The sequence below is a fragment of the Taeniopygia guttata genome, chromosome 15 (genome assembly GCF_048771995.1).
Source record: "Taeniopygia guttata chromosome 15, bTaeGut7.mat, whole genome shotgun sequence".
NCBI lineage: Eukaryota > Metazoa > Chordata > Aves > Passeriformes > Estrildidae > Taeniopygia > Taeniopygia guttata.
In genome coordinates this window covers 8,364,488-8,378,333 of record NC_133040.1, presented here as the reverse complement: position 1 = coordinate 8,378,333, position 13,846 = coordinate 8,364,488, and the positions used below count along the sequence as shown (strand labels likewise).

Here is a 13,846-nt window from a genome sequence, read left to right as displayed (position 1 = left end):
TAATTTGATCCATGAGCAGTGGAAGTGGCTGACTGCACAGTCCCATCAATTCAGAAGCAGAGATGCTGTTTTGGCATGACCAGGGAAGTGCTAATAGGTGTTAAATGTCTATCAGCAAATGCTTTTGGGACTGCAAGGCGTGTTTTGTTGTCTTTAAAAAAAAAACAAACAAAGCCCCCTGCTTATCTTTTGTTTTCTCTGATTTTAAATATTACAATTATTTAATGCTAGGGGGGTTCATCATCTGGAAGGAAAAGAAAGGCAAGCACGTCTTTGACTGATGAGGAAGGTAAGTCACTTCCCAAAATTTTGCATCCATAGCATAGTACATAAGTTGAATATAAAACCCCCAGGTTTTCAGTCTGTTACTGTGTGGGTGCAATGCTTTTCATGAACCAAATACCAACCTTCATCTATTTCTTAGAGACATTAGATAGTCAGTTAAATAGTAAATCATCCCTTAAGGAGCTCCAGTGAAAATTTGAAAATAACATTTTCATTCAAATCGTACTGCTATCATTATTGATGGATTTTAATTCTTTCTCTCCTCATAACTTCATTTGTCAGATTTTACTAATGATCTTGTACTTCTTTTGAGGATTTTAGACTGAAATACCCATCTGCTTTGGGTCCTTTCTTGTTGGTGACCACTCTTGTCATGTTCCTGACAAAGGAACTCCCCTGTTCAAACCTACAGAACAACCTGTGGTGAACATTGTCAATCAGCACTTAACTGCCTTCTGTCCTGAGGCAGAACTGCTCCTCTCCTGTTAATTTTTCTTTTAAATACTGCATATAATTGCTCTCAGATTATCTTGTATTCCAATACATATTTAATTCTTTTTAAATCCTACAGACTTGGAATATTCTGTGTTTACTTCAGGGGTATAGAATTACAAGCCTTCGGAATTATTGTATAATTTTAACCCAATATTTGCATTTGTTCACTTGCAGTTGAAGATGAAGAAGAAACAATTGAAGAACAAGAAGCTAAAGAAGGAAACATAAACCATCAAACTGAATTGTCTAATCTAGCCAAAGAAGGTAGGCACGTGGCTTGGTTCTTCTCTAGGCTGGGCTCTGAAACAACAGCTGGAAACACACAACACTTGTTATATTTGTAAAGAGGATTAGAGGTAGGAGATTGAGTGCATTCAGATGTTCAGTCCTGTGTAGTCTGTGTTTAGTTTTTTCTGTTTGGAAAGCTGCAGCAGTTTAAGGGATGATGATGGACATCTACACTTTATAAAGCAGTCCTAGTTATCACACAAGGTGGCTTGAGAAAAAGTAGTTCTCTAGTGAAGCACTGCATTAAAACTTTTCACCAGGACTCTCAACCCAAGTTTTAGGAGTGCATGATAAACATTTAACACCAGGGTTGTACCAGATTGAACATGGACATTTTATCAGCTGTCTTGAGTATCCCAGAAGGGTTTTGTGACTGACTTGGTAGGTTCAAAAGGGCACTTAAGTACTGATCTTAAGGGGGGGTATAAATATTTGAAGATAAGGTGCTTTTAGGGACAGTGTTCTGGCTAGCAGCTCTCTCTGATTAGCAGTTTAATTGCTATGCTGAGCTTGATGTGTGCAAAGTACCCCACAGAGTGTGTCACTTACCCTGGTAAAAGCGGATTTTTAGAGGCAAGGCTGCCCATTAGGCTGAGCGTGCGTGGCGATGAACACGCGGTTTCCAGATCTGTTTGGCAGCTTAGTGGCTGCACTCAACTGGCCAGTTGGAGGGATTATAAGCCTTGGCCAGTCAGCCAAATTTCTAATGAGAATGTTTGCTGATTGATTGGCCACTGCCAGCATATACATTCCTACTTTAACGGCTCAGACAAGGGATGCTGGAGTTACAGCTCAGTTTTGAAACTTTTGAAGTCTTGCATTATCTTCCAACCACTCAGCTGCATTTGATGCCCCTGCCTTCCCAAATGGGGATTTCTGAGGGTTGTAGGGGGTGTTGGTAATACAGTAAAAAGCAGGGTATGGGAGGAGACTGCTTGGTGTAGTGCCAAGTGTTCTCTGTAATCAAGGTTATTAAATAAATACTGCCGTCATTCCCTTAATAATTATCTCTGAAATTGACTTCTGGTTAGAAAACTGGATTTATGCAATTGTGAAGAATGTAATGAGATTATAATTAATAGTATCTGTTGTTCCAAGTTTCAATATTTTTAAATTTCCATCCTTTAATGACCTTCAGCTGAATTGCCTCTGGAAGATTTGGTAAAGATGTATGAAGGTGCCTTTGCAGAAAATTTTCACTGGCCCCAGCCAAAGCCTGACAGTGAAGAGGAGAGCAGTGAGGAAGGTAAATTACTCTATGTTTAGGAGTTGTGCTGATTTACCTGGTGAAATAAGTTACTTGGCTCTTCAGGACTCTCTGAAAAGACACTTTGTTCCAGGGGAAAGCACACCTTGAGTGAATCACATTTAAAATTTCTCAGTTTGTGAAAAGAGGGCAGTGTTTGCCTGTCCTAAAGTAAAGATGTGTGAGATTTTCAAGAACAGTACTGAGCCATAGAAAAATCTCTCTACACTGAATTAAACAGCACACTTCATAGGTAGCTATAATTACACCTCTGTTCTATGCTAACATGAAGACAGTTACATACTTGAAGTTAGATTTTAAATAGGGTGAGAGGACCACCCTAGAAGTTGTGGAAAGCTAATGGTCATGTTAGCCTAGCTAGTGTGAATGTCCACAACATGTACATGAACCTGAGCTTAGGCTGTTTGCATTTTACCTGAACTAGCTTGATTATCATAGAAATGCTTTTAAAAGTTACCTACCTCCTTTAGACCTGTGTCTGAATCTTGGTTATCTGAGTTCCTTTGTGTTACTGCTACTGAAATTTATTTTAGATACCACTGCAATTTTTCTCTCTCTCCTAGAAATGGAAGACCACATGTCTGATAGGGAAAGTCCCCAGAAAGAAGTTGTCCTCATAGACTCCCTTCTCAGCATTGACCAGTACAAGAGCATGGACAGGTCGAGTCCTCCCAAGAAGCACATGAGAGACATAGCAGAAGTGGCTGCTGCAGCAGAGATGTTGTTACCTAAAGGCAGCTCCAGGATAACAACAGCAGTAAGAATCCCTATTTTTTGCTACTCTGTATGCTGATGTTTATATAAAGAATGATTTTTTCTTCATTATTTGTAGCTTTTAGCATGAAATTTTTTTTTTTTTTTGAGTTACCTAAAGAATGTTTATGTTTTATGCCATGCTCTGTGAATTTAACTCAGGAAAAAATATAAATTATTCACATTACAGATAAAATACAACACTCCATCACTGTTGTATGGGTCTCTCAGAGAATATCAGAAGATTGGGCTGGATTGGCTGGCAAAGCTGTACAGGAAGAATCTCAATGGCATCCTGGCAGATGAGGCAGGGCTTGGAAAAACAGTGCAAATTATTGCCTTTTTTGCCCATTTGGCTTGTAATGAAGGTAAGTTCATTTGGCTAACGGTTTTAGACAGGTACTGGGCCAGCATTATCTTTGTGAATTGTAGCCTTGGGTCACTTTTTTTTCTTACTGAACTATATCAGATTTTAGTTAATGATAGGAGTAAGATTGTATCAGAATAACTTTCTGATATTTTGTGACATAAGGGTATTGTCTAGTCAAGTATAGTGTCTGATCAACCTATTATCATCTAGAGATTCTTCTGAATATTACTAAATTCTTACAGAAAAGTACAGAAAAGCCTTAAAAATTGTTTAACGACTAGGAGTAGATTAGTAATTAAAATGCCTCTGTTTGTTGTTATTTGATCTCACTTCTAATGATTAGTTTAGTGCAATAGACTTAAAAAATCAAGGTAGAATATAAGCCACATGCCTTGTAAGGAGTCTCCTGCCAGTGTTAAGTGCTGTGTTTCCCCTTCTGTAGGGAACTGGGGCCCTCACCTTGTTGTTGTCCGGAGCTGTAACATATTGAAGTGGGAGCTGGAATTGAAACGCTGGTGCCCAGGGTTGAAAATACTTCTCTACTTTGGGAGCCAAAGAGAACTTAGGGCAAAAAGACAGGTGCTGTATTTTGCAACTCTTACACTGTTGCCTGAGACATATAGCCTGTATATATCTGTCTTATTTTTCTTTTTTTAATGAAGAAGTCGATTTAATGAAGATAATTGAGAGTTCTGCCTTTTCTGTCTCATCCTTTCTATCTTTTTCCATAGGAATGGACAGAACCCAACAGCTTCAATGTGTGCATCACTTCCTACAAGCAGCTGTTCAAAGGCCACCCAGCATTCATGAAAATGCGATGGAAATACTTAATAGTAGATGAGATGCAGCAAATAAAGAATATGACTGAGAAACACTGGGAGGCAATTTTCAGTCTCCGCAGGTACAGAGCAGAGAATTGATTTCCTGCTGGCAGGGAGTTTTTCTCTTTTCTTGTCACACAGTTGTTTTCTTAACAGGAAACTTGATTAAAAAAGCCCTCTTGACTTGGTGTGCCCAAATTCCTGAGCAATGTGCACCTATAGAAAAGTGCTTTTATTTGAAACAATCAGGATTCAGAGAAATGCTTGAGATCTTTCTGTTTCCACTATCATATCACTGTAATTCTTCTTTGCTGATATTCTATGCCCTGAAACAGATTCCCTTTTATGTTCTGATACTCTGCAATGAAGAAACTATTTGGTGGTATATTCAAGATTGAAAAGATACTTTATTCTAGGTTTAATTTTATTATATCTACATAATTCTTCTGTGTATCTGACAAACATAAAGATGTAGTAATCAGTCCATTTAAAATCTTCTTTTATTCACAGCCAGCATCGTTTGCTTCTGATAGACACTCCTTTGCATAACACATTGATGGAGCTGTGGACCATGGTACATTTTTTGATTCCGGGAATTTCCAGACCTTACCTGGATTTTCCAGTAAAAGCACCTAATGAGGAGAACCAGGATTATTGCCATAAACTGGTCATCAGGTTGCACAGAGTATGTTGGAATTTTTTCTCATGCGTCCTAGTACAGGAGTAATGCTGTTGCGGGGGGGGGGAGGGGTGGGAATGAAAATATGTGGTTCAGATCAGAATTTGTGTCTTTTCTTAACACTTTCTTCAGTTTAGACAGAAAATCGTGCTGAAAGCAGAGGGTTCTGCTACCAGAAGAGTGTGGAGATTTCTTTTAAAAATAATACAAAGCTCAGATTTTGAAACATGACATGCAGAAATTAAAGAGCAAATTAATGTCTATACGAATGTGTGCATAGCAGAATGATATATAGCATATGCAGTTGATCGCATCAAATCTGTTAGGTGTGAGTAAGTTTAGCTTCCTGTTGTAAAATCTTTGAAATGAGATTTTTTTCCTCTCAATTCTGAAACGTTTCAGATGATTCAGCCATTTATTTTGCGGAGATCAAAGAGGGATGTTGAAAAGCAGCTCACAAAGAAGTATGAACACGTGCTCAAGTGCCGTCTGTCTAGTCGACAAAAAGCCATGTATGAGGATGTCATATTGCAACCAGGGTAAGGGCTTGAAATAGTAAAGATAAAATGCTGTCACTTTTAGTGCTTCAGCAAGATAAAAATATGATTGTTGTGGGGGGAAGTGTTTTAGTGTTTCTCTGAAATTTTTCATGATAACCTGTGAATAAGGTATGATTGCATTATAGACTAGAATTACAGCAGGTGATGTGATTTTATGGTATTTCATGCTGATGTGATAAACATGCATTTACCTCTGGAACCTAAGAATCCTGTTATGATGGTCAGGTCTTCTGCTGCGTTGTTTCAACATTTGTCGCTAATGAGTGGTTTATTGAGTGGTTCTTAATTTTTTTAAAGCCCAGATTTTTTTCTCACCACCCCCCTACCAGTGGTAATTGATAAGTGCAGGGGTGAAACAGAAACAAACCAGGGAGAGGATGGGGAACTGGGTAGGTTGTATTTGATGGTAAGGCAGCACTGGGTCTTTAAGTTTCACTTTTCCAAATTTACTTTTGGTACAGTGCTGCTTAGAATACTACAGAAGACCTTGGTGAAATCTAAACTTGTTCTAAGACTTTTGCATTGTTCTAAGACATACTGCATTGCTCATTCTCACCTTGCTGATTTAGGGACACCTCCATAAAAGCTGCGCATGAATCAATGTCTTTCTGTATAATTTATCTGGTAGAACCCAGGAAGCCCTCAAAAGTGGACACTTCATCAGTGTCCTGCATGTCCTGATGCAGCTGCAGCGGATCTGTAACCACCCTGATCTGATAAACCCCCGGCTTTCAAGCTCCTCTTATGTATCAGAAACACTGGAATACAGAACAGCCTCTCTGGTGCTGCGAGCCCTGGAAAGGGATATTTGGAAGGTCAGTAGAAATGTTAAGGTTTTTTTTCTCTCTTAATACCCTGGCAGAATTTCAGTACTTACTATTGTTTTGTTATATGTGATAAATCTACCTAAAGTTTATAAATAGAAGGAATTCACTCTTCCGTAACTATGGCTACCAAATGTGCTCTTGCTGCATATCTTTTTTTTGTCATAGTGGCTTCAACTTTTTAAGTGGTTTCTAAACAGTAATTTTTCATGAACCGCTTGGTCAAAGAGAAGTTACCTTTGCTTTTGTCATGCTCATGTTTGCAGGAATTTTCCAACACTGAAGTCACTCTGGGTAGCACTGTGCTTATTTATGGCATTCTGCAATTTTCTTGTTGCTTTTACTAGCTGAAGGAAACCGAGACTTATTCTTTTTCACATAACAGTAAACATTCTGTTACAATGACTAAATTAGTACCCTACTGTCAATCCAGTTGAAGTACCTATTTCTGTTATTGTTAAACAAGTGATCCCACTCCTTGACATGATAAAAAATTATAAAAGAAGTCTGAGTAATGGAGCAGCTGACATTTTTTGTTTAATTCAATTTCCATACTTCATATTTTTCTACTCCTAAGTTATAGCTTGGCATTTAAACTTGATAGTTAACCTTCAAAGAGTTCTTTTTAATTATTTGGAAATTATGATATATGAAGAATTGTTAAATGTGTTTTGCTTTGATTTCCATAACTGGCTAATGATTTCAGTTCTTTTTCTTCTAGTGCTTAAAATGGGACTGTCAGTTTATTTCCAAAGTTTCTAGACAGTTTTGGCTAATAGTTAATAGTTTCTTTCTTAAACTTATACCATTTATTTCAAGTTAAAAAGTAAATACATAGAAATTTAATTCATCATTGAATGTAAAGAGGACTTAACTGCTTGGGTCATTACATAAAACAAACAATTTTCTGAAATCCCTAGGAGTCGGACCTGTCTCTTTTTGATCTCATTGGAATGGAAGACAAAATGACTCATTATGAAGCACAAATGTTGCCAAAACAAAAGGTTACTAGAAAGTTGATTGAAGAAATCTACAGCTCCCCTCCACCACCGGCGAGGCCCAACCCAGTGAAGCTCAAACCAAGCAGGTGTGTACACCTATACTCCTTCTAAGCTAGCAAAAGGTGACTCTGCTGCAATTTTCACTGAATTATCTCTGCATCTCTGCTAATGGGATTCACATAAAACCTCAGACTTACCTTTGCCTTTAATTTTTCTCTTGCGTTCATGTTTACCTCTGAAAATAAGAATTCTGTTCTTTGAGGCATGCAATTCCATTTGGAGTTTGTTGATGGATTTCCCATAGTCTTTACTTCAGCAGCAAATGAACTTTGTTCTTGGACCTTGTTTATGGCAATTGAGTGTTGTTTTGCAGAAACAGCATGAGGATAATTCAAGACTAAGTTGGGCCTGCAGTGTCAGCTATTTGCTCACTGTTATAGCAGAGACAAATGAAGCTTTATAGCAGTACATTTTTTTAAAGTATTTTTCTTCTAGTGAAGTACTGTTCTCAAAGTAATATAGAACGGTTTTGGTAATGCAAGAGAGCTGCCTGATGACCTGCAGCATGTTGTTGTCTCTCTGGAGATTATATGGGAACCCTTTTTTTCAGATGTCTTCAGATACATCTTTTCCCAGATACTGACCTAGCCTTTTTAAGATGTTTGCTGTAATTCTGAAGCATCCTGCATTAAACTGGGGATATGGCAATGAAAGTTTTTTTCTTGGATTCAGCAAAATCACTTTCTACAGTGTTCACTCAGGAAGCTTGTGAAGTGATGAGTCTTGCCAGCTACAGCCATCTGCGGGAAGATCAGCGTCTGACATGATCAGTTTAGATGTTCTTGGGGTGACAGAGTTTACTTCTAAAGGCTAGACTATGATCTTCCTATAGACTTTGACTTTTCCTGCTCTTGCCAGGTTGTTCCAGCCCGTTCAGTACGGTCAGAAGCCCGAGGGCAGGACTGTAGTTTTCCCAAGCACTCAAGTCCAGCGCACGGTGACCACGGCCACGGTGACTCAGCAGGGACAAGTTCGAGGCAGATCACCCATAGCTACGGTGTCCTCAAATCAAGGTAAGGGACTCAGTGCCACCCTGGTCACCTGCACCTCAGCATAGACAGATACAAGTTAGTCTGTTTAATAGAACTCCTTTTCCCTCTAGCTTATTGGTCTAGAATACTAATGGCTTAAAAGTACCAACAGACTAATTGCCAGTAAAATTCCCCACTAGTTTCTCCAGTATGATCTGCCAGTATAATGCAAAACTAAGCTTTGTGTAACCTGTTAGCATATGGAGTAAATATGCCACAGTTGATATTTAAACCCCGAAGATGTGTAATGTTCTGTCAAAGATGGGAATGTACAGCGCTTCTCTGTATTTATTTAGCCTTTAAACAATGCTTTCCAAATAGATAATGTAAAACTAGGATGGAGTAAGAGGTGTGGCTAGAAATCCCCGTGTGTAAGGACAAAGGCATTCTTGTAGCCGTTTGATTATCCTGTTGGAAGGTTTCTTTTTAATGCAGGTTTTTTAAAAGAGCCGAGTTAAAACCTCTAACAGCTTGCACAAACAACCCTTATTGATTGCAGCTGCAGCAGCACAGTTTCAGACAACTCAGGCTTCCACCAGTGCTCCAAGACACCAGCCCGCAGCGACCTTCACCACAGCAACTAGCGCAGCCAACCCTGTGAAACCGCGGGGCCAGACCTCTGCGCCGGCCCCGCAGCCGGGCCAGCCCCAGCCACAGCCACAGCCCCCCCCGCACACCATCCAACAGAGTGTGCTGCCTCAGAGGCTCGTACTGACCTCTCAGGCCCAGGCACGGTTGCCTAGTAAGTGGCCTCCCCTTTCAAGGTTTCTCCCACCTTTGTACTCAAATGAGGTTAAGTTACTAGGCACCCTAAGATGTGTACAGAATCGTTGTTTTTTTTTCACTCTTCTGATTAGCCTTGCTCAGTACGTTGCTTATGACCAAGGAAAATCGAAAATTGGATAAGAAACAATAGAATTGCTGTGGACATACATTAGCGGTGTCAACTTAATCTCCTATTTCTGCATGTTTCTTCTGCTGGCAAGACTTCCTTCAGACCAAATGTTTTAGCTCTCTCCTAATTATTCCTTTCATGTTAAACACTAATCCATCTGCTAAAGGCCTCTCTGGCGGAGAGGAGCGTCGCCACTGTTAGGCAGAGAAAAGTGATGAGGCTTTGCTTTAAGGTTGTATGTGCACTGCCTATTAGCATGTGTAGAGAGTACTGAGCACTGATGTATTAATTTTATCTCTGGGGTAATGCACTGCCTTTACAAAAGCTGAATTTTCACACCAGTATTTTCTCAATATCATAAAACTTAATGCTGAAATACCTCTAAACTTTCTGCATTTAAATCTCAAAAAGCTTGGTCCTTGCCACTTCAAAGCTTTTTGGTTTGTCTTAATGCAGATTGCTTAAAATAAATCATGTTTCATCAGCAAATTTCGAATGTGTACTTAATGTGCCACACATAGGAATATTTAAATTTCTTCCTTAAACTTTTCTTCATGCTCTTGAAAAGGCAGTGAAAATCACTTTAATGTCTATACTTGTTCTGTTGCAAAGTGTCACATGAGTTTTCAGGTAGCTCTTAACTTTTTTGCTAATGAAAGTGGTAATTTCTAAAATGTTGATGTTCTTACCCTTTAAACAATCAGCTTCTTTCCAGTTTGTCCAACAAATATAGAAAGCAATACCTGCTTAACTTTTATATGACACTTTTGATGCACTAAGTATAATTATGCATGGAAGGCGCTTCAGCACCAGTTTACTAACCAAAATGTAGAATTGTGAATATTGAACAACTCGCCTCCTACCTTTGATTTTTTTAATGCCTCTTTCCCTCCTTAACAGGTGGTGAGGTAGTAAAAATAGCCCAGCTGGCTTCTATAGCAGGAGCACAAGGCAGGATTGCTCAGCCAGAGACCCCAGTGACTCTGCAGTTCCAAGGGAACAAGTTCACCTTGTCACACAGTCAACTCCGCCAGCTCACTGCAGGGCAGCCCCTGCAGCTACAAGGTACTTCTTTCAACAAAGGAAATTTTCCATTATTCAGAATGCTCATGTTTTGATATGGGCACCATGTTCCTTGTTGCTGGAGATTTTTCCATCCCCAGTGTTTATACTGTCCTGCTCTTCCTATTTTCTGTGAGCCTAGGTAGCTCTGGATTGAAAAATAAATGCCTATCCAATGAAAGACATGGTTACTGTATTATATTTCAAAAGAAAGACATGGTTACTGTATTATATTTCAAAAATGTTATTCTTTGATTTGTTTTCGCACCCATTCAGTGCAGCTAAAGTAAGGTGAGGCATTATTTGACAAAAATAATTGTCAATAACTCTCTGCTGAGCAGAAACAGAAAAACTGAGAGCATTCTTGGTTTATTCTGAAATTGTGTAAATAATACTTCAAGATTGGCATGCTTCTGAATTTTGGCCCAATTATTGTTCTTGTCTGAATGCTCTACCTACACTATATTTTGTTCTCAAGTCTCCCTGGCTGGTGGTGTGTATTGCTAAATTTAGGAGAAACAACATATCTTGATTCTCAGTGGCAAATTAAATAGAGGGAATGTTAAATGAAGACTTTCTGTTTGATTGCATTTGGTCCAAATTCTGTATAAACACCTAGATTAGAATGATACCCCTATGACATGAAACTCCTCTTCAGCTGTTAATACTTGGGTGTTTCCCTCATTTTTGGCAGATTGGTGTAATGAACATATCTGGTAAAATTTAACATAGTTTGAAACAGTAATGATCAGCTTGCAATACTAATAGATTTTACTCCAGAACACAAATTCTTTTCCACTCTAATGTGTGTTAAAATCCTCCACTGCAGGAAGTGTCCTTCAGATTGTGTCAGCCCCTGGGCAGCAGTACCTGAGGCCTCAGGGCCCCGTGGTCATGCAGACGGTTTCCCAGGCAGGAACTGTGCAGAACGCCCTGAACGCTTTAGGAAACCAGCACCAGGCAGGTGGCCCAACTTCCACTGCAGTCACACAGCAAGGTGGGTTTTCCAGCCTGAAAAAATGTCTCTGTCTAAATATTCAATTGCTAAAATCACATTTGTATATAATTACAAATTGCTGCAGATCATAATTCTGTAATTAGCTCAGAAGAGGGTAAACTATGAGGCAAATCTTTGCAGTTTGTATTTGGTGTGTGCTGGAGTTTTAAGAAAATTTTTAGTACAAACTTTGGACAGTGTGTAACTTAATTATAGATTTTATTTTTAATGGTTTCACCTTTGGTCAAATTTTTTGAGAAGTAGTAAATTTGAAATACTTGGTTAATTTTTGCAAGGAAAAATCAAGGGTGATAATTTTTTTTACTGGCAGAGAATGTCCAGTTATTCCCTCAATTTTTCCACATTGATTTTGCTTTTATCTATTTTCTCTCACTTCTCCAGCTGATCAAGCCACAGTTTTCCATTTCCCTCTGCAATGTTGCTTAGATATTTGGTGCCTTGCTGTAAATGTGATCAGTTCCTTGTTTAAAAACACAACCAAGATGTTGATCAAAAATAATGGAGAAATTAATGCATTTACAACAAAACAGCAGATTATTAAATGAAGATAAATATAACACTAGGAGTTCATTCCCTGAAAATGGCCATCTGCTGTAATTTTCATGGGATATAAAAAACCATTCCTTCAAAATGGTGTGATGCTCTTACAGCATAGTTAACTGTCTGGGTAAATATCTGCTAACAGTTGAAATCACCAAAATGCTACTGAGATTCCATCATATGATTTCACCAATTTCTAGGCATGCTCATCTGATGTGTTTTCTGAAAAATCTTAGATGATTTGCTCAAGATTACTTAAAACAATCTTTTCCTGAATTAGAACATTTTCTATTTTCTATTGTGTTCATATTAACATTTTCTGAATGTCAATATGTATTGCACTATATGTGACATTTTGAATAAAGTACAAATGGAGCACAGCACTTTGCTTTGTACAAAGCGAAGTAAAATTCCATTGGTCTATCTTGGATTTTTGTGAGAACACTTAGTGTGAATATCTGTCAGAGATCTGATGTATAACAAAGTACGAATTTGCAATCCTCAATGGACATTTAGACTTAAAATTTGCAGCAATGATCTGTTACAGCTATGGAATGTCTACTTACTGAAAATTATAAAGAGACCAATTCTCAGATGAATAAATATATAAACACAAGGTTTATCCTCAGTTTGTATTCCAGGTAGAGCTACAGTTACTAACTTGCCTTCGGGAGACATGGGAGCAGTGTTAAAACCAGCACCTTTGCATGGACAGTCACAGGTACTCAATTTTTATTTTCTCATGGAAGCACCACTTTTCAGAAGCAATAGTAAATCTGTGTAATAATTGAAAGCTATAATATGCAAAGCTGGAATTAATTAGGGACTTTGATGATTATAGAGTAGATAAATATCCCAACTTCTGTCCATGTTTCAGGTTGACAGATCTGATGCATTTGTAATCTATAGATAAAATAATCTGGTATAAAAGGGCAGCTGACAGCTTTCTTGTGCTGTGATAGACAGGTTCTTTTAACTGTAATATATTTTAATTATAGAGTAATGCATAAATAAAGAAATCGTGCAGGTTTTGTGTTTTGAGCACAATGGCAGTTGGGCAAATTTTTATAGATACCTAATCTTAGGTTTTTGGATAGGGTATTCAAGCAACTTACAAAGTGTAGGGAAACATCAAGAGTCTATCAAAAGCTATGAAAATGTACCTTTAAAAAGCAAGAAGATACTAAAGTAGAATTGACTCTTTAATAGGAACTGAATTCAGCTGTAGTCTTCAGATTTTATCTGAAATGCATACCTTTAATAATTGGTCTAAATAGTAATTGTACTCTAGGATCTACACTCTGATCCTGACAGTTTCACTCTAAAGAATCTCAAATCCCTCATTTATTATTATTGTGATGAGCAGCAAATGTGGTTTTCATTCACCTTCTCTTGGCAAAGGAGACGTTTGAGGAGAAGAACCGGCTCTTGAAGGAGCGCCTGGACAGGATCTTCTGCGGCAACGAGCGCCGCTGCGCGCGGGCGCCGGTGTACGGCCGGGACGTGCTGAGCGTTTGCTCCCTGGCTGGGGACACAAAGGCCTCCCAGCTGCCTTCCAGTGAGGGCAACAGCTGGAGGTGGGCTGGCTTTGTCAACTGCTGCCTTTCCTCAAGTGCCTGCGGAGGCCCAAGTAACCCCTTGCAGGAAATGATCCTGGGCTTGGTTCAGCAGCAGGAATCTCTGAAGGATCTTGTTAACAGGTAATGTGTGTGACCCTGCCTAACAAGCCTTTGCACATCTAGTTGTTTCTAAAACACTTTTCAAAAAGGCTTAAAACCTTGTTTCTGTTGGTGAGCTTATTTGGTTTAGACTGGTTTATTTAGCAGTAAATGATGTGCAACATGGAAGTAAAAATAAGTCACTTATTTATAAAGTGTTTTCAATGCCTCTTTCCTAA

The 13,846-nt window shown here is 38.7% G+C and overlaps 1 protein-coding gene across 26 annotated transcripts in view; it reads left to right on the top strand.

Moving 5' to 3' along the window:
* EP400 (E1A binding protein p400) overlaps nucleotides 1-13,846 on the top strand; it is a 56,535-nt gene that overhangs the window by 24,310 nt on the left and 18,379 nt on the right. For 19 of the 26 annotated variants that reach the window (XM_072936326.1, XM_072936323.1, XM_072936310.1 and 16 more), the window contains 17 exons: nucleotides 232-289; nucleotides 955-1,044; nucleotides 2,207-2,314; nucleotides 2,899-3,092; nucleotides 3,279-3,456; nucleotides 3,901-4,037; nucleotides 4,190-4,359; nucleotides 4,790-4,964; nucleotides 5,361-5,497; nucleotides 6,147-6,333; nucleotides 7,263-7,429; nucleotides 8,262-8,416; nucleotides 8,934-9,176; nucleotides 10,230-10,394; nucleotides 11,221-11,388; nucleotides 12,579-12,670; nucleotides 13,351-13,649. In XM_072936326.1, the coding sequence (XP_072792427.1) occupies nucleotides 232-289; nucleotides 955-1,044; nucleotides 2,207-2,314; nucleotides 2,899-3,092; nucleotides 3,279-3,456; nucleotides 3,901-4,037; nucleotides 4,190-4,359; nucleotides 4,790-4,964; nucleotides 5,361-5,497; nucleotides 6,147-6,333; nucleotides 7,263-7,429; nucleotides 8,262-8,416; nucleotides 8,934-9,176; nucleotides 10,230-10,394; nucleotides 11,221-11,388; nucleotides 12,579-12,670; nucleotides 13,351-13,649 (2,723 nt within the window). The remainder of the gene's footprint in view (nucleotides 1-231; nucleotides 290-954; nucleotides 1,045-2,206; nucleotides 2,315-2,898; nucleotides 3,093-3,278; nucleotides 3,457-3,900; nucleotides 4,038-4,189; nucleotides 4,360-4,789; nucleotides 4,965-5,360; nucleotides 5,498-6,146; nucleotides 6,334-7,262; nucleotides 7,430-8,261; nucleotides 8,417-8,933; nucleotides 9,177-10,229; nucleotides 10,395-11,220; nucleotides 11,389-12,578; nucleotides 12,671-13,350; nucleotides 13,650-13,846) is intronic. The other 7 variants (XM_072936319.1, XM_072936330.1, XM_072936328.1 and 4 more) reach the window with 5 other exon arrangements.